The sequence below is a fragment of the Staurois parvus genome, unplaced genomic scaffold, assembly GCF_062004578.1.
Source record: "Staurois parvus isolate SC_StPar_1 unplaced genomic scaffold, SC_StPar_1.0 ptg000048l, whole genome shotgun sequence".
Taxonomy (NCBI): domain Eukaryota; kingdom Metazoa; phylum Chordata; class Amphibia; order Anura; family Ranidae; genus Staurois; species Staurois parvus.
The window spans coordinates 13,338,352-13,361,931 of record NW_028317844.1 but is presented as its reverse complement, the minus strand read 5'-3'; the positions used below and the strand labels follow the sequence as shown (position 1 = coordinate 13,361,931).

General features: G+C 42.5%; 1 protein-coding gene across 1 annotated transcript in view; it reads right to left on the bottom strand.

Moving 5' to 3' along the window:
* Positions 1–23,580, bottom strand: part of ASCC3 (activating signal cointegrator 1 complex subunit 3) — a 915,848-nt gene that overhangs the window by 151,118 nt on the left and 741,150 nt on the right. The window contains exons 30-33 of the mRNA XM_089665174.1: positions 10,769–10,906; positions 10,557–10,677; positions 9,808–9,940; positions 9,417–9,542 (exon numbers count right to left, since the gene is read on the bottom strand). Of these exons, the coding sequence (XP_089521300.1) occupies positions 9,417–9,542; positions 9,808–9,940; positions 10,557–10,677; positions 10,769–10,906 (518 nt within the window). The remainder of the gene's footprint in view (positions 1–9,416; positions 9,543–9,807; positions 9,941–10,556; positions 10,678–10,768; positions 10,907–23,580) is intronic.

The following is a 23,580-nucleotide window of genomic DNA, read 5'->3' as shown; positions in this document are numbered from 1 at the left end:
GCAATATTCTTGGGATGTCTGGTGTGAATCGCTCTCTTAAGGTCATGCCACAGCATTTCAATCGGGTTGAGGTCAGAACTCTGACTGGGCCACTCCAGAAGGCGTATTCTGTGCTGTTGCAGCCATTGTTTTGTTGAATTACTTTTATGCTTTGGGTCATTGTCCTGTTGCATCACCCATCCTCTGCGGAGCTTCAGTTGGCGGACAGATGGTCATTTGCAATTCATGCAAAACTCCACGTAATCCCAAGGGATTCACATACTTTTTCTTGCAACTGTAGATAGGCTTAAGGATCATTTCACTTTATGATCATATTTATTCAGCTTATATATATTTGTACGATTTGTCACTTTTTAAGTGTTTTTAAGTGTTTAAGTTTGTTATTGAGTTTATATGATTGGTATTCAAGTTTATTTAGAGTAGCGCTGCACCAATACATCAATTAAAGTATATGAATGAAGTCTCTGTGATGTAGTTACATTGTGGACATAAGGGTGTGTCTCTCCTGCCCCAGTTATACAATTTCTCTGGAGTCCTATAAACTTGATGGAGTATAAACAGTTGAGTAAGTCTGTGTGCTGCGGACAAAGAGATTATGGGTACACATTCATGCGCCATGTCCCACTGCTCACCACCAATCTCTCCTATGTCTGTCGCCCATTGGGCTCTACCGCTAAGGGTAGCAGGATTTTGTATAGTGGATAGCAGCAATACATATATTTGGGAGATTAATCCCGTCTGTAGTGCGTGACGCAATTGCAGGAAATGAGAGATTTGTCTGTGGGATAAGGTAAATTCGGAGCATAATTGTGCAAAAGATTTAAAGACAGAGTCAAGGAATAGTTAATCCATAAAACGTATCCTATGCTGTCTCCAGGCCTGAAACCCTTCCAGTTTGGCCATTTCTGGATATAAAGGATTACTCCATATGGGAGTGGCGTCCAGGTATCCTGTGATACCTAAGGAGGACTTAAGAGTGCTCCAAACCTTCCACAATAGGACAGCAGTGGGACAAGTAAGAGGCAGAGAGGGTAATGCTATCTGCAGGTGAGAAATTGCTGAAAGAGTGGGATTGGTCAATGTAAGCAACTTGTTGACAGGATCCACGTTACCCACTATCCCCCAGCCAGCTGCTGGAACTGTGCCGCTAAAAACTATGTTCTAGGGTGTGGAACGGCCAACTCATCCTTGTCTTTCGCATATTGCAGTGTCAAAATCTGAATTCTAGCCTGCTGTTTTTTTCCAAATTAAGTCTCTAAGTTGGGAGTCTATACGGGAAAACCATTTCTTTAGTATCCAAATAGGGGAATTGTGAAATATATATAGGAGTTGTGGAGTCGAAATCATTTTTATCAGGTTAACTCTCCCCAACACAGATAGGGGAAGTTTGCACCAACTTGCACACTTGACCTTATGTTTAGTCAGCAGGGGGTGCCAAATTCAGTGAGAGGTATTGGGCTGGTTCCGGAGAACCCCCCCCACTCCACCAAGTATTTGAAGGAAAAGACAATGGGAAAAAGTTGGGCACAACCAGGCAAGGGATCACACAAGGCATATGCGTGGATTTATTCCAGTTGATGGAAAAACCGGAGAAGTTTCCAAATTTATTAATAGGTGACATCAAAACTAGTAGGGAGGTATTAGTATCCCCCAAATATAATAGTGTGTCATCAGCGTACAAGGATATCTTTTCTTCAGTGGCTGACCTACAAAACCCAACTATATCAGTAGACTCCCGGACCATAATGGCCAGAGGTTCCAAAGCCAGTGCAAATAGAAGGGACGGACAGGGGGCATCCCTGCTGAGTGCCTCTATACAGTTGAAAAGGTGTGGCAAGGCCATTGTTTATATGCAGTTTGGCCCTAGGAGCAGAGTACAGTATTTGGAACCAGTCAATAAACTTTCCCCCAATATAAATCTAGCCTTTGCAGTGTCCAAGGAGAGGATAGCCCTATTCCTGGATTGTCCACCGGCATCTACAAGTTGAGAAATAAACGTCTGAGATTATTGGATGTTGATCTAGAGGGGATAAATTCTGATTGATCTCCCTATATCAAGCTGCCTATGACCTTGGACAATCTGTTAGCCAGGACCCGGGCCAGTAATTTGACGTCCATATTTATTAGCGAGAAAGGACGATAAGAGTCTGGGAGCAATTTGTGTTTCCCCAGTTTTGGTAGAACTATTATAATCACTTCCCGCATGGAGTCGGGTAAGTTCCCCATTTCTGATGCAGCCTGTAGAGCTTGCAATAAGCATGGAAGGAAAACATCTCCATATTTCAAGCACACCTCAGCTTGGAGACCATCCGCTTCTGGAGATTTATTGGTGGGAGAAGCTGGCAGAGCCTCCACGAGCTCCTCAATAGTTATAGGACCTTTAAGCTTAACTCGTTCTGAGCCAGACAATTTAGGAAATGGACACCCTGCTAGAAAATCTGAAAGTTCAGTGGGAGTGGTGGCATATTTGGAAGCACACAGGCTCTCATAGAACTGGTGAAATGTACCCAGAATATCATCTTGAGAGGTATGGAGAATGCCAGGTAACGACTGGATAACATCAATAGAGGTGGTGTCTTGTTGGTCTTCCCATTCCGTAAACCTGCGTTTAATAGCTGTGATTTCCCTAATAATGACCCCCCCTAAGGTATATAGATTCCCATACTATAGCTGGCGAGGCTGTATCCATATTCTGCCCAAGAAAGATAGACAAATCCTCTAGGATAGGATCAGACTTTGGAAAAAGGGTCAACCAAAATGGGATAACCCACCATAAAAGACGCCCTGGTGGGCCTGTACCAGATAGGCAAACCCAGAAAGGAGAATGGTCAGAGAGTAGCCTAGGGTTCGTAAGCAGAATCCTCAACATAGGGTAATATGGCAAAATTACCTAAACCTAGTTCTGTGCGAGATAAACCAGAGTGAGAGGCTGAATAGCAAGAATAACACTTCTGTTGTAAATGTTCTTTCCCCCACACATCTTTAAGACCTAGTTCATTCAAAAGATTAGCAAAAGCAGTGGATTGTGAAGAAGGCAGTGCTACCTGGCGGGCCATAGAAATTTTATCCAAGGCCGGGTTCAAATAGTTGTTAAAGTCTCCAGCGCAAGAAGGGGAACCTTCGGATACGGAGCCATAAATTGGGTCAAACATTTTAAGGTCGCATTGGAGAAGGGTGGAGGGATATACATGACAGCTATTATGCATTGAAAACCATTCAATTTACAGAGCAGAAACACATATCTACCATTCTCATCCACCTGCTCTTGCAAGCGCACAAAGGAAGCAGAAGAAACCAGGAGACTCACTCCCCGTGAAAATAAGGAGTAGTTAGAGTGACATTGGACCTTGTATTTGTGGGAGTGGATCAGGTGGACAGAATCAAGCCACAAATGGGTCTCTTGTAGACATATCAGAGATGCTTTAATTTGTTAAAATATGTGAATATAGCCTTGTTTAATTTTATCCCCAAACCACGGTAATAGAGTCAAAGTATTGTTTGTTGGCTTAGTCATATTCGTTAGAGATGAGCGAATCGAACATGACGAAGTGGAATTCGTTCCGAAGATTTGGAAAAATTCTATTCGCGACGAATCCGAAGATTAGCAAACTTCGGATGCACGAATCGAATTTTCCCAAAAATGGCGGCGACATGTGTGGCGACGGAGAAAATGGACAGAGAAGATGGGGCGGGGATTTCTGGGAAGGCGCGCAGACAAGGCGCGCTGACCCATAATGCATTCATGACATGTGATCGCATTAGCCAATCAGCAGCCAGCCAGCACTGTGTAATGGTGGAGCTATAAATCGCGGCCATCTTAGAATTCTCCATTAGCCTCCGGTCATTCAAGAGAGACAGACCTGTGTGTATTAAGGGACAGAGTTAGGGCCACAGAATCGTTACTCAGGGACACAGAATCGTTACTCAGGGACACAGAATCGTTACTCAGGGACACAGTGTTCAGTGTTGTGCGCATTAAGCCAGACACCAAAGGGCAGAACAGACCTGTTATTACTCGCTCAAGCATGGCTGAACAAAACCAGTCTCTACCACAAATTGGACCCAGACCTGCCCAGGGTCTCGTAACTAGATTGCACGGAGGAGTAGAGTCCGTTATCGGAATTAAATAGACAAAACGCCACACCAAAAAGAGTGGCCATTTCCAACACTTATTCCAGAAAGAGGAACAACCCGTTTCATATACGGCCCGTAGACGTTTCACGTCTGCCACATTCAGTCGATTTAAGACGCAAGCTCCACTTCCTGTGGTCTCTGACCGTCGATATACCTTTAAGTGTCAGCTTTGAAGCTATATTCCCTCCGGAGCACTGACACTGGTGCCCTTCCGTCAACATGCCTTTAAGTTTCAGTTTTCAACCATATTCCCCACAGAAGCCAAACTCTTGGGTATCCCAGAAGCTGCTCAGCGGGTCAGGGCAATAAAGCTCCCGGTTCGCAGGTTGTTCCGTCTTATGGATGGAAGTACGACGGTATATGATCTTCTTCGCACCCACGGCATCACCTCATAGAATCTCTGCATTGCATCTGCAATCACAACGCTGACTTCCCGGATCGCCACTCAGCCATTGGACTCTTGATAGTCGTCTCCCCACACTGCTGCTGGGGGGACTTTTTAACATAGGCCTCTGTATGGCCTTTAATTGAAGCTGCTTACGCTCCGCCACTCTGCCATGGGCCTCTTGGGTATCCCAGAAGCTGCTCAGCGGGTCAGGGCAATAAAGCTCCCGGTTCGCAGGTTGTTCCGTCTTATGGATGGAAGTATGACGGTATATGATCTTCTTCGCACCCACGGCATCACCTCATAGAATCTCTGCATTGCATCTGCAATCACAACGCTGACTTCCCGGATCGCCACTCAGCCATTGGACTCTTGATAGTCGTCTCCCCACACTGCTGCTGGGGGGACTTTTTAACCTAGGCCTGTGTATGGCCTTCAATTGAAGCTGCTTCCGCTCCGCCACTCTGCCATTGGACTCTTGATAGTCGTCTCCCCACACTGCTGCTGGGGGGACTTTTTAACATAGGCCTCTGTATGGCCTTCAATTTAAGCTGCTTACGCTTCGCCACTCTGCCATGGGCCCCTGTACCGCCTCCTCTTGCTGCTGCCAGGTCCAGAGTGTGTCATGGGTCCCTGTACGGCCTCCCATTGCTGCTGACTTCATCGCCAGACTCTGCCATGTGCCACTTTCAGGTCTCCTTACACTGTTGGTGGGTTCCATTTTGTGATAGGGTGCTGTATGGCCTTCCATTGCTGCTGCCTCCACCGCCACCCTGCGCCATGTGCCTCTGTCGTCTGCTCACGCTGCTGACGGCTTCCGCTTTTTAACCGAGGCCTGTGTTTGGCTTCCGAATACTGCTGCATCCACCGCCACCCTGCGCCATGTGTCTCTGTCGTCTGCTCACGCTGCTGACGGCTTCCGCTTTTTAACCTAGGCCTGTGTATGGCTTCAGAATAATGCTGCCTACACCGCCACCCTGCGCCATGTGCCTCTGTCATCTGCTCACGCTGTTGCCAGGTCCATACTGATTCATGGCCCCCTGTACCGGCTCCTCATGAACGTGGTTCAGCGGGTTTGCATCACTTAACGGCAAATCGTTGACAAACGCTGGGACGTTCAGTGTTGTGCGCATTAAGCCAGACACCAAAGGGCAGCACAGACCTGTTATTACTCGCTCAAGCATGGCTGAACAAAACCAGTCTCTACCACAAATTGGACCCAGACCTGCCCAGGGTCTCGTAAGTAGATTGCACGGAGGAGTAGAGTTCGTTATTGGAATTAACTGTGAGGGACTTTTAAACCTAGGTCTGTGTATGGCCTTCAATTGAAGCTGCTTCTGCTCCGCCACTCTGCCATTGGACTCTTGATAGTCGTCTCCCCACGCTGCTGCTGGGGGGACTTTTTAACATAGGCCTCTGTATGGCCTTCAATTTTAGCTGCTTACGCTCCGCCACTCTGCCATGGGCCCCTGTACCGCCTCCTCATGCTGCTGCCAGGCCTGTAATCTGCCATGGGCCCCCGTACCGACTCCTCATGCTGCTGCCAGGCCCGTATTCTGTCATGGGCCCCTGTACCGCCTCCTCATGCTGCTGCCAGGTCCAGAGTGTGTCATGGGTCCCTGTACGGCCTCCCATTGCTGCTGTCTCCATCGCCACACTCTGCCATGTGCCACTTTCAGGTCTCCTCACACTGCTGGTGGGTTCCATTTTGTCATAGGGTGCTGTATGGCCTCCCATTGCTGCTGCCTCCACCGCCACACTGTGGCTCCAGACTCTGGTTTTGGCCCCGTGACTGCCCAAATGAGTGAATTGTGCACTCATCTGCATGTCATACTGACTGACAGTATTATTTCTCTTCCCCAGCAGACTCCAAGGGCATTTAAATTAAAGGTACAGTGTTCTGCACTAATATAAAGGCTCTCTGAAGCCTAGAAACACCCTTTTTATAAGTTAAATTCGCAGCGAATATATTCGGCTCGAAGCAAATTTATTAGGCGAATTCGGCGAATCAGCCGAACCGAATTTTTGAATAATTCGCTCATCTCTAATATTCACCCAATATAAAAATTAAATCGGGGGTATAACCAGACATTAAGCTATATAAATACAGACCACCAGTACATGGCCATTGGAAAGATGATAAGTAGAGTAGGATTACTCTCGTAGCAATCACACAGCAAAGGGTGCAGTACAATTGTAGACCTACTTGTATGTTAGTGCTCAAACAATTCAACAAAAATAGCAAAAGTCCCACCTAAAACAAAAAAGTCATAAACAAACATCCTGACTATGAGGACCAACTCGGCCCAGAGGTCAGGAAAACACTTCAGGAATAAAGAAACCTTTGAGTCCACATAGGACCGAATGGGGAGGGTAAGATACAGCCCCTAAGGCACATCTGCAGGACCAAGTTCACAGTGCAAATTGTGGTTGCGATTGCTGGTCTTCATCCACCTTGTAGTGGAAAAAAGGCGCACCTGATACATTCAATATTCCATGGAAGTAGATGGTAGGTGCCACACTATGTTGCTTTCCTCCTTAGGTATCCAGGTCATAGCCGCTGAGGGGTTATCATAGAACTGTGTACTGCCATTATAGATGATTTTGAGCTTAGCAGGGTAAAGCATGGCATATTGAACCCTCAGTTTACGAAGCCGTTGTCCGATGTCAGAAAATGTTGCCCTTTGATGTTGGACAGCAGTGGAGAAATCCGGGAACAAGGATATGTGAGCATTATCCACTGAGAGCTCAGTAGTTGTTCTTGCTTTAGTCAGGATAGCATTCCTGTCCTTATAATTAAGGAGGCAAAACAAAAAAGGGTCTTGGGGGAGCACCCGGTGATGGAGGTACTCTGTGGGCCCTTTCAACAGTAAACATTGGAGAGAAAGAATCTTTGCCAAAGGTAGCCACCAACAAGAATTTAATAAAGGATACTGGATTTTTCCCTTCTGTTCATTCAGGTATAACCACGGCCCTTATGTTGTTACACCTCAGTCTGTTCTCCAGGCCTCCCAGCCTAGCCGCATTAGTGGAAGAGACAGATTGCACATACCGGACATCCCGCTGTAATGGTTGTCATTCATCCTGTAGTGTGCCAAGCCTGCCCTCCAAAGCAGTAATGCGGTCCTGCAACTTCTGCATGTCGTGGCATACTAGAGTGAGTTCAGCTTTCACGCTCTTCACCTCCCCAGCCAACTCCGTTATAGATGTTTTACAGACCATGACTGTGGTAAAGATCTCCCTCAGTGTGGACTCTGAGTCAGGAACAACAGTGTGTGAGGTAGGCACCATATCTGGGCCTACAGGGCGTGTACTCACAGCGGAGCAAAGGCCAATGACCTCCTCGGAGGAGAGGGGAGACCCTTCATCTTCCCCAGTGTCCATTTCCCCATTCACTGGTAGCTGAGGGAGCAGAAGTGGCTGGAGGATCTTTGGCCGGTGTCTTAGAGAATAGCTGTTGCGCACCTTCCTTCTGCTTCTCTTTGGTGGTGCGTGGCTGGGGTCTGCCATCTTGTCCCTCTGGTTCCAGTGCTATACGAGCTTCTTTCCCCCCTTTAGCCATTGTCCAGGAGGGCAGAGAGGACAGCAGTGAGTATCGGAGAAGACAGGAGAGGCAGATAAGTAGTTGCAGAGGAAAATCAGGCACGGGTGATGGTGCTATCAGGATCTCCAGTGGAGCTGCTCAACTGCACATCCTGCTACATGCCGGCTGGCCACGCCTCCCCATCTATGGAGATTTTTACGTACCATAGTTTGGCACTGTTCCATGGGTGTACGCAATTTTAGAGCATGACATGTTAGGTATCTATTTACATCTTTTATATTTTACAAAAAAATTGGGTACAATATAGTGTTTGTGTACATTAATATTCATTAACTACTTCCTTACTACGCTATAGCTGAATGACGGCTACAGCGCGGTCATCCAGTTCTCGGAGAGCGTCATATGATGTTCTCCCAGAACGTGCCCTCACAGCTTTTTTTCTAGCTTTTTCTTTTCCTCTAAATGTACTGTAAAAATGCTAATAAAACACTAACGCTCCTGAAAGTTACTAAAACGCTACTAAACTACGCTATTACCAACATTTATTTATCCAGTATTTTTCACAGCATTTTTGTAGCTTAAAAAAAACCCTTTAGTGTGCATGGAACCTTATTGTCTTTCCTTAATTATGTATTGATCTCAATCTTACAACTCTGCCCTCCTGTTCATCTTGTAGTCCAGTTTTGGTGTGAAAAGTTTGCTCTGCTAACCAAGTGTCTTTTATTAACTCCTGATTAATTGGTAAGTACCATTCTCATAGTATAATCTAGACCACCTTTATAGGGCAAACACAGGCTGGGAGGAACAGGCAATTTTTCTTTTATAAAAAGGTTTTCATGTTTTAAGTGTTGTACTTCTGCTCTGCACTTCAGTCGCTGCACAAAGAGGAAGCCTGCAACAAACTACTTGCAAAACACTAAACAGACTGCAGGTGACCTTATTCGTTTCCCTATCCAGCTCTTTCATTACTCACCGATTCTGTTTCTTAATCTCTCCACTCAGTAATATTTTCTCTCTACCTCTCTTTCTGTTGTTTCCTTCACCCCTCTTCTCCACCCCACAGCTTATATATCAACCTTACTCCTGTCCTCTCCTTATTACTGCACTCAAAAACCTCCAGAAAACCAGAACATGTCCCTTAACATAGTCACAGTAAAGGGGTCCCCAGTGGATGATTTCTGCTGACTTCTTGCTCTGGTGACAATTTAGACTTTTTTGGATTTCCCCTCACTTTCTGTCTGGATGACAATGGTCATCAGGACATATACTATAGAGTGGAGAATTCTGCAGGTGGGAACAAAGCAAAAAAGTTCTCTTTAAATATACTATAGTTGTCTAATCAGAAAGCCTCACCTAGGGTTCATCAAGAGTCGACGGAAGAAGTAAGTCCAGGTTATGTAGTCCATAGCATCTTGCTTTGATGAAATTGTTCCAGCTGCAATTTCAGCATTTAAGTGGTCAGATAGTACATCCAGCAAGCTTTAAAGAGTTAAGGAAATAGAGAAGTCAGAACCCAATGTCTTAGAGCCATGCTAGAAAATCAAAGTCACTATAACTAAACAAAGCTGACACAATTATTGTAATATCTTCTACAGTAGTGTGCATTTCTGGAAGTTTATTACAGCAGAACTAATATGCTAAGTTTAGCTGTTACAATGAGCAGGTTGTGAGAAAGCAAAAGGCATCATATCTAATTTATTACCTAAGTGCTTTGTCCTGTTCTGCTATTAATGTATGCACTTACCTAGATTCAACAGGGAATGGTTCATAGAGAAATTTCTTGTAGAAATCTTTCTTTATATCATGAACAAGGATCACAGCCTTGCCCTGGTCATCAAACTGAGGCCTACCAGCACGACCCATCATTTGAAGAACATCTATCAAAAGGGGAAAAAATGATTTACCTTTATTTCAATCATTTTTGCAGTGTAGGATAAATGCAACATACAGGATGAAACCACATAGCAGAGCTGAAAGGCTAAAATTACATTAAAATTCAAAGCTACGAAGCTTCATTTTAGTTTTTTTTTTTCTAAAATATTGATTTGATAAATATTTGGGCAAACATGATGCAATAAAAAAAGTTGCAACCACAATTTTATTACTTTACAGTAATTTTCAAGCCAAAAAAACCCCTACTTTTAAAACTGCAAAAACTGAAAAAAAAATGCTTAAATTAAAAATGGACTTTGCCAACCTTTTTTTTTCCTATTTTCTTATGCCAACGTGTGCATTTTTAGAATTCAATGTATATTTTCATTGCATTTCATCTTCCTAAACCTGACATGATTTATCAGCAAAAGTGGGCAGAGGCTAATGAAACAAAATCCATATTTTTTAGGGCCCAGGTTTGGTTATTGCTCCATGCATAAGATGATGCTACAACTGCACATACTGCATGTACAATATAGTAGAAACACTGTAATCTGCTAAATCAAATCTAAAAGCTGAAAGTTGATTTTCGTAGGATATAAACTGGGTGCCTCAAATTACCTGTGATTGGGTAATCTACGTATCTCCTTGTTTTTCCATCATAAAATTCAGTCCCTTTGACAATAACCAGGTGAGCTGGGAAATTCACACCCCAAGCCAGTGTGCTGGTTGCAATAAGAACCTATTTTTTTTAAAAGTAAAAGAAAAATGGATAAAAACAATGACAACTACAAGTTAAACAGACTATTTTTTGTTTTCGAAAGATGTTATACCTGAATCTTGCAGTTCACAAAAAGCTCTTCCACTGTCTTGCGATCTCTTTCATGCAACCCTGCATGGTGCATTCCAATTCCAAAGGCAAGTGTGAGCTTCAGGTTGGAATCCCTTACAGTTGCAATGATGTCATCCATCTGAATAAAAATCATGGTCAAAGTGGTTCCTTACTTTATCTATACATCATTTAAAACAATATGAATAATACACCGTAAAAACGGATATTGTGATAGTACAAATATTTTACATCTTCATTCTAAAACAGTTGTCTTATTATGTCACTGCTCGCTTCCCAACACTGAGACTGCATTTCACATCACCAATTGCCCAATATTCTTAAGGACAAGAATACATTGACAAGTCTATGAAGAGTCTAGACTCTGCTACACTCAACATAACATAACATTCCCATGTTCCACTTGTCTATGTTGCTATGTCTAAGGAAAATATGATGATGTTATCTGCTTTCTGACCGCCCTATAGCAGAAATACTGCTACAGGGCGGCACGGGTGTGCAAAATCACGTATATATACGTGATTTCGCAGTTCTGTTTGGGGGTGCGTGCGAGCCACGTGCGCGCCCTACCCAAGTGGCCATTTGCAGCCGTGGCTGTCAATCACTGGGTCCCAGCTGGTGATTACTCGCAGGCGCCCGGTGATTTCCAAGGATCTCCGACGGGGAGGAGAACTGTTTTGTTTACTAACAGCTCTTTTCCCTGTCAGCTCGAGCACACTGCTTTGGATGGCTGTGCACAGCACAGATATCCAAAGCAGTGTGATTACAGTGAAGCATGCTGACACTGCCCCCTAGTAAAACACTCCCAGCAAGAAGAACTGTGGAATGTAGTCCAATCATCCTGGGCTGGAATACCTGTTTACAGGTGCCAGGAGTTGGTTGACTCCATGCAACACAGATGTACAGCAGTTCTCAGAAACAGTGCTTATACAACTAAATATTAATTAAGTGATTCAAAGGAAAGCAAAATCTTCAAACATTTTTCAGTTATATAGTGAATGTTTGAGTTTGTGAAGAAGAATACAAACACTGCTATTATTTGAACAGTCAAATATTCACTTTTCTTCAATTTTTTTAGAGAAACAACACAAATTTGATCTATTTTTCTTCATGTTGTGATTTGGAAAAGAATGTGTAGTGTTCCCAATGCATGTGTGTGTATGGAAATAAAAGCTATTAGAAAGATTTTGAGCTTTATTCACTTTTTTCAACACACTGCTATTATTTTGAACACAACTGTACATGGTGTCTAAGATGGTGTGGTAAATTTGCTCCATCAGTTTGATGGCTCCTATTGTTTGAAGTACCAGTACAGTAGGAGTAAGCCAGGTAAGGGCGATGGCCCATAAAATTGTGCTAAAGACAGTATGAACCCGTTTTTGATTAGAGAATGGTAAATCTGGCAAAGGAGCAAAAGTAGGCACATAGGTAATGTCAATGTCAACTGAGTGTCGGTAGTTTGGGAAACCATAGATGTTGCCTTTAGCCAGAGAGGTTGAAGGGATGGACAACTCCAAAGTGCCGTTATCTGAGAAACCTCTAAAGCAGGTCTCTGGGACATCAGGAAAGATCTTATGCAATTTATTAGGAGTAAAATACTATCCCATGTGAAGTTTGTCTCCTTAATGGTGATAGAACATGTACATTTGTGCATATTGACAAGCATATCCACCCAGTTTTCAGTAGAGTACTCTTGATTAATTTCAGTTACCCACTGTACCAGTAGTGCAGTATTTTTTATGGTTTGTTGTGTTTTAACAGATGGATCTTGAACTAGCCTCAAGGAGTAGGGGATAGAAACTTCCATAAGAAGAAACCACCCAGAATAAAAGAACTGTTATTGCTACAAAATACTGTATGTAGTGGAACTTGTTAGTCCAAAGGTCCACATTTCTGCATAGCCCAGATTTCAGATTCTACAACCTGGGGAATTGAAAAACACTGAGGGAGAGCACAGAAACTGTAAAATAAAGGGTTTCTCTGTGTAGCAACAAACAACTATGCTCAAAGTAAAGCAAAGCATTGTGTCCCCACAAACCCAGGCAAGTTGATGCTCACAGGTGGCTGGAGGTGACAAAGCAACTGAAGGATGACAGTGGAACAGAACAGGATAGTCCACAAAGTACTTCAGATCGAGGTGCAGCAGTGGGAAGATTTTCCCCTCTAGGCTAAATGGGTAACCATTCAATCTTTAATCCAGAAGGGCCTAGTTATGGCCTCCAAAGCTCTTGCTGAAAATAAGCAAATCTGGAAAGCTCCTGTGTAGAGGCCAGCTCAAGCAGTGTTTCTTTAGGGGTTGATTGAAGTCACCAAAGTTAAAAATATCAATGGTAAAAAAAACGAAAGATAGAAAAGCATAAAACAAAAAGGTAAAATTATACTTAGAGGCTTTCTCAGCAGTCAACCTTCTCCAGCAAACAAATGAGGCAAGACAGTTGACGGTGGGGTTGTGCAAGGGCTGGTTTCATGGTTTTGACAATGTCAAAACCTGATGAAGGAAGCAGTATAACTCAAATGTCTGAGTTGCGACCTTCCTGTCTCAATGGATGATAAAGAAATTCTGTTTGACAGTTTCCAAAAAGTAACCTAACCAAATGAAAGTGCTGAGGTGTAGGAAAATTTAAGCAGCTTATGTATTAGATAACTGCTTTCTGTAATGTCATTGTTAGAAAAATCTAAAGTCTAAAATGTGGGGCACTAACCTCTAATCTAATATACATGCTTTTCTCCTGCTTGTGAATAAGATTTGTTTTAATTAAGAGTATGGTTAGGCTCCATGTTAAAACACAGGGTCTCTTTTTCTCTTAATAGTATTCTTCAAACCCTCTAGCTTTAAAAGCAAGGATTTGGTTAGGAGTACTTCTGAGCTTGAAAGAAAGCAAATGGACGACTAGTAATATGACACAACTTACAAACATACGCCATATGAAGGCAAACAACTTAATTTGAGAACACTGTAATCAAGTGTGGCATAAAAAGTTTATGATTTTGGGACATTATCAGATATTCTATGTACCAAACTTGACTTGTTTAAAGTTATGTTTGCATTCTACTGCTTCATTTAAACATTTATTGGATATTACTGCAAATGTACAGGCTTGTAAAGCTTTTTTTTGTAAACTAGAAATACATTAAAAGACAAAGTGGAGGACTGTATCACCTGACATACAGATAGCTACTAAAGAGAGATTACAATCATGATATCATGGAAATACGACACAGCAAGCATACCAATACATACATTTTATCTCAGAGAACTCAACAATAATGACATGATAAGTAGTCACTTAAAATACATGGAAGTTTTGTTTTAATAAATATGATGTATCATAATGCATACAGAGATAAAAGAGATCCAGATAAAAATGCCAATTACAATAACAATAAAATGTGCGTTTGTGTCATGCAACAAAGATACACTTTTTATTTCCTGCTACAATACACCAATAACACTACCTTCTTCCATGCCAGGAATATGTTCTGAGATATTGTTGCTATAACAAATTAGTGGCAAATCTTTTTTTTTTTCCTTCTTGTCTTTGTGCCTTGCATGAGAGCGATGCCCTGTGGTGCAGTTAGTCATGTCCCGCTAAGCAAAGTAATTTAGCCAGGAAAGAGGATAGAGCCCTTTGCAGGAGAATGTACTAATATACTGTCAAACTAGCAGCAGGAAGCTCTGGTCACTTCTTGCTGACCTCCCTCTAACTTTCTCATAAATCACTTCAGCAAACAAAACTATTTTACTTATTGGTACAAATCTCATGGCTTACGGATCTCATGATGAATCACTGTTAGCATCAAACTTTTCTCTTCATATAACTGACTGATGTCTATTTCCAGTAATTCACTTTTCTATTACAAAATATAAAGCTACTGTATATATTCTGTGCAAAGCTTGCATACATATGAGAGGAGGAATTATGAAACATCTACATGGGATGTACGAGCAAGCATATACTGGCAGGTCAGGGGGAGACCTGCACAGCACCAGTGATTTGCTGATTGCTGGTGCAATGCTTTGAAGGCTCCAGAAACAAGAAATAATAAAAATCAACAGGTTAACAGAGGTGGCTTAACAAAGAATACATAGCCACCGGAATAACTTTACCACTGAAGTTCACATCAGTCGAGACCTGAATATCTACCTGCAAAAACACAAATGCCTAGCGCATTATCACTATCAGCATTTATTGGACCAAAATTCAAATGCATACACACCCTTCAGAGGTTGCCTCTGAAGTATTATTATTATTTAAGTGGTAACATTGCATATGCTTGGGTTAGGTCTGAACAGAAGACAACATGCCAGCCTTGCAAATCTGTGAAACAGATGCCTGATGCTGAAAAGCCTATGAAACAATAGCAAAGCACACTTTGACTGCAAAAGGGAGAACCTTGTCCTTGGGGTCATAAGCTTGAATAAAGAGCCACTTGGCAATAGTGGGACAAGAAGCAGTCTATCCCCTATCTGAACCTTCAGAAATGACAGAGAGCCAGGTTGTCAAAAGGAAGCTGTAGCTGAATGATAAACTCAAACAGCATGCACCGAAAATCCAGACAATGGAGGTAAGGACAGAAAGATGGTAGAGCAATGTTCTGGTTAAGGTGAAAGGAAGAGACAATTTTGGGGAAAAAAGAGGCACTGGGCCTTAAAACATCCATACTTGTGTAGCACAAGAAATGGTTCTTTACAGGTAAAGGCAGCCAACTCAAAAACTTGCCTCCCAGAAGTGATAATGATGAGAAACACAACCTTTTAGGATAGACAAATAAATATCCCTAATAGGTTCAACAGTTCATCTTTGAAGAGACATCAGAATTAGGTTGAGCTTGCACAGAATCATTTGGGAACATACAGGAGGAGTGATGTGAGCAGCACAGCATATAAAGGCCTTAACTAAGAAGTGAATAGCAAAAGATCCAGTCAGGACTTAGGAAAGGACAGAATTCATTCACCCCACTGAGAAATTCCTGGGTAGGATTTTTGTGCATTGCCCCCAGGGACATTGCCTTTCAAAGGGCAATGGTAGACTGTGATTAACCAATTTCCTAGTTTTGAAAAGCTTTGAAAAGCGTAGGGCTAAACAAATATGATATATATGATATATTCCTATCTCTCAGAACCTGGGCTTTAACAGCCAAACCAATAAAGTCGGTTGGCAAAGAAGCAGGGTGGCCCTTGGAACAGGCGATCTGGACAACCTAGGAGGGCCAACTGAGCGTAAGATGGTAATCTTGCATGCCCGTAGCAAAACACAGGTAGTGTTAATGTGCCAGAAAACAGGGACATGCAAGTAGGCATCCTTAACCGCTGTCCCGCCGCTCTATAGTAGAACTACTGCTGCAGGGCTGTGCAAAATCACGTATACACAGGTGAAACTCAAAAAATTAGAATACCGTGCAAAAGTTCATTTATTTCAGTAATGCAACTTAAAAGGTGAAACTAATATATGAGATAGACTCATTACATGCAAAGCAAGATAGTTCAAGCCATGATTTGTCATAATTGTGAAGATTATGGCTTACAGCTCATGAAAACCCCAAATCCACAATCTCAGAAAATTAGAATGTTACATGCAATCAATAAAACAATAAAACAAGGATTGTACATAGAACAATATCGGACCTCTGAAAAGTATATGCATGCATATGTACTCAGTACTTGGTCTGGGCCCTCTTTGCAGCAATTACTGCCTCAATGCGGCGTGGCATGGAAGCTATCAGCCTGTGGCACTGCTGAGGTGTTATGGAAGACCAGGATGCTTCAATAGCGGCCTTCAGCTCTTCTGCATTGTTCGATCTCATGTCTCTCATCTTTCTCTTGGCAATGCCCCATAGATTCTCTATAGGGTTCAGGGAGTTCAGCGAGTTTGCTGGCCAATCAAGCACAGTAATCCCACGGTCATTGAACCAGGTTTTGGTGCTTTTGGCAGTGTGGGAGGTGCCAAGTCCTGATGGAAAATGAAGTCAGCATCCCCATAACGCTCGTCTGCAGAAGGAAGCATGAAGTTCTCCAAAATCTCCTGGTAGACGGCTGCGTTGACGCTGGACTTAATGAAGCACAGTGGACCAACACCAGCAGATGACATGGCTCCCCAAATCAACACAGACTGTGGAAACTTCACACTGGACTTCAAGCATCTTGCAGTGTGTGCCTCTCCATTCTTCCTCTATACTCTGGGTCCTTGATTTCCAAATGAGATACAACTAAGCAGCAGACCAGGTCTGTTTTTCTTTAGCCCAGGTAAGACGCTTCTGACGTTGTTTGTTGTTCAGCAGCGGCTTGACAAGAGGAATACAATATTTGAAGCCCATGTCCAGAATCCGTCTGTGTGTTTTGGCTCTTGATGCACTGCCTCCAGCCTCAGTCCACTCCTTGTGAAAGCCCCCAGCACTTTTGAATGGCCTTTTCCCAACAATCCTCTCCAGGCTGCCGTCATCCCTGCTGCTTGTGCACCTTTTTCTTCCACACTTTTCCCTTCCACATAACTTTCTATTAATGTGCTTTGATACAGCACCTTGGGAACATCCAACTTTTTTGTAATTACCTTTTGAGGCTTTCCCTCCTTATGGAGGGTGTCAATGATGGTTTTCTGCACAACTGTCAGGTCAGCAGTCTTTCCCATGATTGTGATTCCTACTGAACCAGACTGAGAGACCATTTAAAGGCTCACGAACCCTTTGCAGGTGTTATGGCTTAATTAGCTGATTAGAGTGGGACACTTTGAGCCTAGAATATCGCACCTTTTCACAATATTCTAATTTTCTGAGATTGTGGATTTGAGGTTTTCATGAGACGTAAGCCATAATCATCACAATTATGACAAATCACAGCTTGAACTATCTTGCTTTGCATGTAATGAGTCTAGCTCATATACAGTCATGGCCGAAATTGTTGGCACCCTTGATATTTCTCCAGGAAATCATGTATTTCTCACGAAACGTATTGCATTAACACATGTTTTGCTATACACATGTTTATTCCCTTTGTGTGTATTGGGACAAAACAAAAAAAGGGAGGAAAGAAAGCAAATTCGACATAATGTCACACAAACCTCCAAAAATGGGCTGGACAAAAGTATTGGCACCCTTTCACAACTGCGGATAAATAAGAATGTTACAAGCATGTGATGCTCCTGTAAACTCACCTGGGGCAAGTAACAGGTGTGGGCAATATAGAAATCACACCTGAAAGCAGATAAAAAGGAGAGACGTTCACTTAACCTTTGCATTGTGTGTCTGTCTGTGCCACACTAAGCATGGACAACAGAAAGAGGAGACGAGAACTGTCTGAGGACCTGAGAACCAAAATTGTGGCAAAATATCAACAATCTCAAGGTTACAAGTCCATCTCCAGAGAACTAGATTTGCCTTTGTCCACAGTGCGCAACATTATCAAGAAGTTTGCAACCCATGGCACTGTAGCTAATCTCCCTGGTCGTGGACGGATGAGGAAAATTGATGAAAGATTGCAACGCAGAATAGTCCGGATGGTGGATAAGCAGCCCCAAACATGTTCCAAAGACATTCAAGCTGTCCTGCAGGCTCAGGGAGCATCAGTGTCAGCGCGAACTATCCGTCGACATTTAAATGAAATGAAACGCTATGGCAGGAGACCCAGGAGGACCCCACTGCTGACACAGAGACATAAAAAAGCAAGACTACAGTTTGCCAAAATGTACTTGAGTAAGCCAAAAGCCTTCTGGGAAAACGTCTTGTGGACAGATGAGACCAAGATAGAGCTTTTCGGTAAAGCACATCATTCTACTGTTTACCGAAAACGGAATGAGGCCTACAAAGAACAAAACACAGTACCTACGGTAAAATATGGTGGAGGTTCAATGATGTTTTGGGGTTGTTTTGCTGCCTCTGGCACTGGGTGCCTTGACTGTGTGCAAGGCATCATGAAATCTGAGGATTACCAAAGGATTTTGGGTCGCACTGTAGGGCCCAGTGTCAGAAAGCTGGGTTTGCGTCCAAGATCCTGGGTCTTCCAGCAGGACAATGACCCCAAACATACGTCAAAAAGCACTCAGAAATGGATGGCAAAGAAGCGCTGGAGAGTTCTGAAGTGGCCAGCAATGAGCCCAGATCTAAATCCCATTGAACACCTGTGGAGAGATCTTAAAATTGCTGTTGGGAAAAGGTGTCCTTCCAATAAGAGAGACCTGGAGCTGTTTGCAAAGGAAGAGTGGTCCAAAATTCCGGGTGAGAGGTGTCAGAAGCTTATTGATGGTTATAGGAAGCGACTGATTTCAGTTATGTTTTCCAAAGGGTGTGCAACCAAATATTAAGTTAAGGGTGCCAATACTTTTGTCCAGCCCATTTTTGGGGTTTTGTGTGACATTATGTCATATTTGCTTTTCTGCCTCTGTTTTATATTTGTTCCAATACATACAAAGGGAATAAACATGTGTATAGCAAAACATGTGTTAATGCAATACCTTTTTTGTGTGAAATACTTGATTTTCAGGAAAAATATCAAGGGTGCCAACAATTTCGGCCATGACTGTATTAGTTTCACCTTTTAAGTTGCATTACTGAAATAAATGAACGTTTGCACGATATTCTACTTTTTCGAGTTTCACCTGTATACGTGATTTGTAATTCTGGGTAGGGGGCGTGCTCTGCCCTACCCACGCTGCCATTGAAGGCTAGGGATGTCAAACACTGGGTCCCGGCTAGAGATTCCCCACTGGCACCCGGCGATCGCCGAGTAAAGCTGACAGGGGAGAGACCTGTGTGTAAACAACACAGGTCTCTCTCCTGCCAGCAAGGACATGCTGCTTTGTATTTCTATGCACAGCAGAGAAATACAAAGCAGCATGTCTCCCTAGTAAAACACACATAGCACATAATGTTAAACAGCACACAGAACACAGTTAACCCTTTGATCGCCCCACGTTAACCCCTTCCTGCCCAGTGTCAGTGCTTTTTATTTTATTTCAGGTACTTATATAGCGCCATTAGTTTACGCAGCGCTTTACACATATATATTGTATATTCACATCAGTCCCTAACCCTCAAGGGGTGTACAATCTAAGGTCTCTAACTTACATTCATACATACACATATTAGGGCCAATTTAGACAGGATCCAATTAACCTACCAGCATGTCTTTGGAATGTGGGAGAAAACCGGAGTACCCGGAGGAAACCCACGCAGGCACAGGGAGAACATGCAAACTCCAGGCAGGTGGTGCCGTGGCTGGGATTTGAACCAATGACCCTAGTACTGCCAGGCGGAAGTGCTAACTATTTAGCCACTGTGCTTTTATTAGCACTGATCACTGTATTAGTGTCATTGAGATGTCAGTGGCAGTTAGTCAGTCCCCCCCCAGTGTCAGAATGCCCACTGCAGTTCTGAAATAAGTTGCTGATCGCCACCATTACTAGTATAAAAAAAAAAAATTCCAGTATATATACCGCCATTTGTAAACGCTATAACTTTCACGTAAACCAATTAATTTACATGTATTGGGATTTTTTTTAGCAAAGACATGTAGAATACATTTTTGCCTAAATTTATGAAGAAGCTTGATTTTTAATTTTTTTTCACTGGATATGTTTATAGCAAAAAGTCAAAAATAGTTATTTTTTTCAAAATAGTTTATAGCACAAAAAATAAAAAACGCAGAGGTGATCAAGTACCACAGAAAGAAAGCTCTGTTTGTGGGAAAAAAGGACATCATTTTCATTTATGTACAGTGTTGCATGGCCTGGTAAGGAAGGAGGGTAAATCCTCTGGAGGGCAAGTGGTTAATGTGCATAGAGGTGAGAAGGTCTCCTAGATGGAGGGAAGTAATGACAGAGTGGGTGAATTTTATATGGAATATTTGTACCCAGAGGAAGGTGTTGAGAAGCTTTAAATCTAGTGTGGGTAATATACAGGAGGAACATTAGATTAATGGAAGTTTAGTGTTCATTTTCTGAGGCCTAACGTATATGCTAATGACGTTGTCCAGAGTTTCGCCAAAGAGGCATTCCCCATCAAAGGGCATAAGCAAGAAGTTTTTATTGCACTAATGCATCCCAGACCGACATCTGACCCAAGGGCACCTTTGTATTTGTACCAAAAAGATGCCCGTTTTGAATATTTGACATATAATGTCCACACAACAGACACAATAGGGCCACATGCACAAGCTTCTGTTGCTGGAGAGCAGTATGGTCCATTAGGATAGATCCAGTAAACTTGGACCAGAAAGCTAAGGTCTGGCAGATGGACATGGTGGAAATTGCAAGTTGCAGGGCAGGACCTGTGAGGGAGAATAAGGTCTTAGAAAGGGCTTATGTCCCTTTATCTACTGGATCTTTAACCAGAGAGATGTCCTCAACAGAGACAGTCAAAGTTTTTTAGGACAGAAAATGGCTGGTCCACATAAGAGAAAGACTAGTTTTTTAGGAACCTCTCCTTCATAGGAAATTTCTGGGCAAAACACTTAGGAGAAGCAACGATGATTTATGTCTTAGAGGCATCACTAAATAGGACTGGATGCAAAAGGAATGCCCTGGAAATGTTTTAACAGGCTAAGGGCCCTTTAGAGAACCCATGCTAGTTGCTTTAGGTGTAGTCAATGCAGGCAGCTCCACATCTAGGCGAATGCAGACTGTGTTGATATGAACTGAAATGGTGTTCATAAGGGACACTTGGATAAAAGGGCATACCCCATTACTGCCTGCATTTGCAATGGACCATATTCAACACTCTGCCCTTGGACTGTTTAGGTTGGCCCCTGCACTACAATGATGCTGGTCTATTTTGCTGATCTAACAGATTAGATCTTTGAAAAATCTAACTTGCATGTGACATTCTTTAGATAACAGAAACCTATTGTGTGTGATCACTTTTTTTTTATCCACAACAGAAGCAGAATCATATTTCAAACAGGTTGCTCATTTTGCAAACTTTTAATGAACATACTACTGCTCCTAATGGTTCATTTAAAAACAAAAAGTGAGGACAGTAATGATTACGCAAATAACACATTATTAATGGATGATAAATTATGGGTGTAAGGTTACACACATGAATGCAGGTTATAAAAAGAAAGTATATACATACTGGTGGAAGGATATAAAAGCGTTTGCATAGAAACTATTTTATGGCACTATCTCATTATGGCAAGAATCCCTTTCTCAAGACACTGGAAATCATATATAAGGAATATGGAGACCTTAGGGGCACTGACCCAGAATAAACTACCTCAGGTCACTTCTACTTGGTTATGGCTGGTTTGTGTTTAGAGGATCAGACTCATTTAAAGAAATTACTTAGGCTGACATCTTGGGTCTGTTTTTGTGGCCATGTTCTCTATTGTGTTCAGACACACAGATGATAAATGATACATGATACAGATCCCACAAGCGGCTGAGGGAGCAAGGCCCGGCCTGTCTCTTAAACACAGAAATGGGAACTATGTATGCTACATTAGAACTGAGATCCTTTGAGATTAAAGCAATACTAAATCCTAGTTTGTAAGCTCTAACGAGCAGGGCCCTCTGTTTCTTCTTGTACCAAATTGTATTGTAACTGTAATGTCTACATTCATTTTGTAAAGAGCTGCGCAAACTATTGGGCCTTTATAAATCCGGTATACTAATAATAAAGGCTTTTTTTCCCCTAAAAATAACACACATGTCTATACTTACCTGCTGTAGCCCGGATCTTCCTCTTCGCCAGTCCCCCACAGGCTCTCCTGGCCCTTCCCTCCCATTGGGTGCCCTCACAACAAACAGCTTGCTATGGAGGCACCCGCTGCTCTGTGTGTCCATTCACACACGGAGCCATGGCACAGCCCCACCCCCTCTCTCTTCTCATTGGCTCTCTGGCTGTGACTGAAAGCAGTGGGAGTTAATGGCTCCTGCTGCTGCCTCAGCCAATGAGGAGAGGGAGTCCTGGGATAGATGAAACTCCAGTGGACATCGCTGGATGTAGGGGACTTAGGTGAGTATTAGGGTGGACTGCTGCTCAGTTCTTAGCCTTAGGGCTGACATGGGACAATTTCAGCATCACACAGCATGGAAGTAAGTATGTATGTTTGTTTTTATTTAAAGCCTATATTCTCCTTTAATTCAGTATCTAGGAAAATGCTGCCTAAAGCACCCACAAATGATGTTGATATGATATTATGTTTAGTATTATGATTTACATATAGTTTTAGGTTACAAGGAAAAGTCTTGCAGATAGCTAATGGCAGTACCGCCACTTTTACACTGCTCCAGTTTTTATTAATCAGGTCTTTTACTGTTAACCCAATAAAGAAAACGTAATGTTCAATGAAAAGAGTAATGTATCAGGCTATGAGACTTATTCAAGAATGTAATGTGTGAGGTATATTTTGTGACTTTAATTCATCAGGCAGGCTGGTGTTGACTGTCTGCATATTGTAGAGTTGTTTCTGCTGTTTATTAAGCCAACATAGTCATAGTAAAACAAAAAAAAAACAACTTATCTATCACTATTTCTCCAATCTGTGCTGTTTTGCACTCTATATTTCAGACTCATTGATAAAAACATACAGATATGGTAAATGCACACTTCGCTGTAAGCGGACTCAAAGATGCAAGCTTTCTGATTACATACTGAAAAATAAAACTTCTTTCATGACAAATCCAATTTTCTTCAAAGCTGAATAGTAGTAATTCCTCCACCTTTGAGCATGTGTAAAATGATGAACCATTTCCTCATGGTTCTGATACCTGCTTTTCGAAGTGTTCAAATTTATTGGTGTGAAAAAAGGCTTTTGAAGAAAGATGGGATTCCCTTTGAGCAGATACATTACCCTGTGTCTGA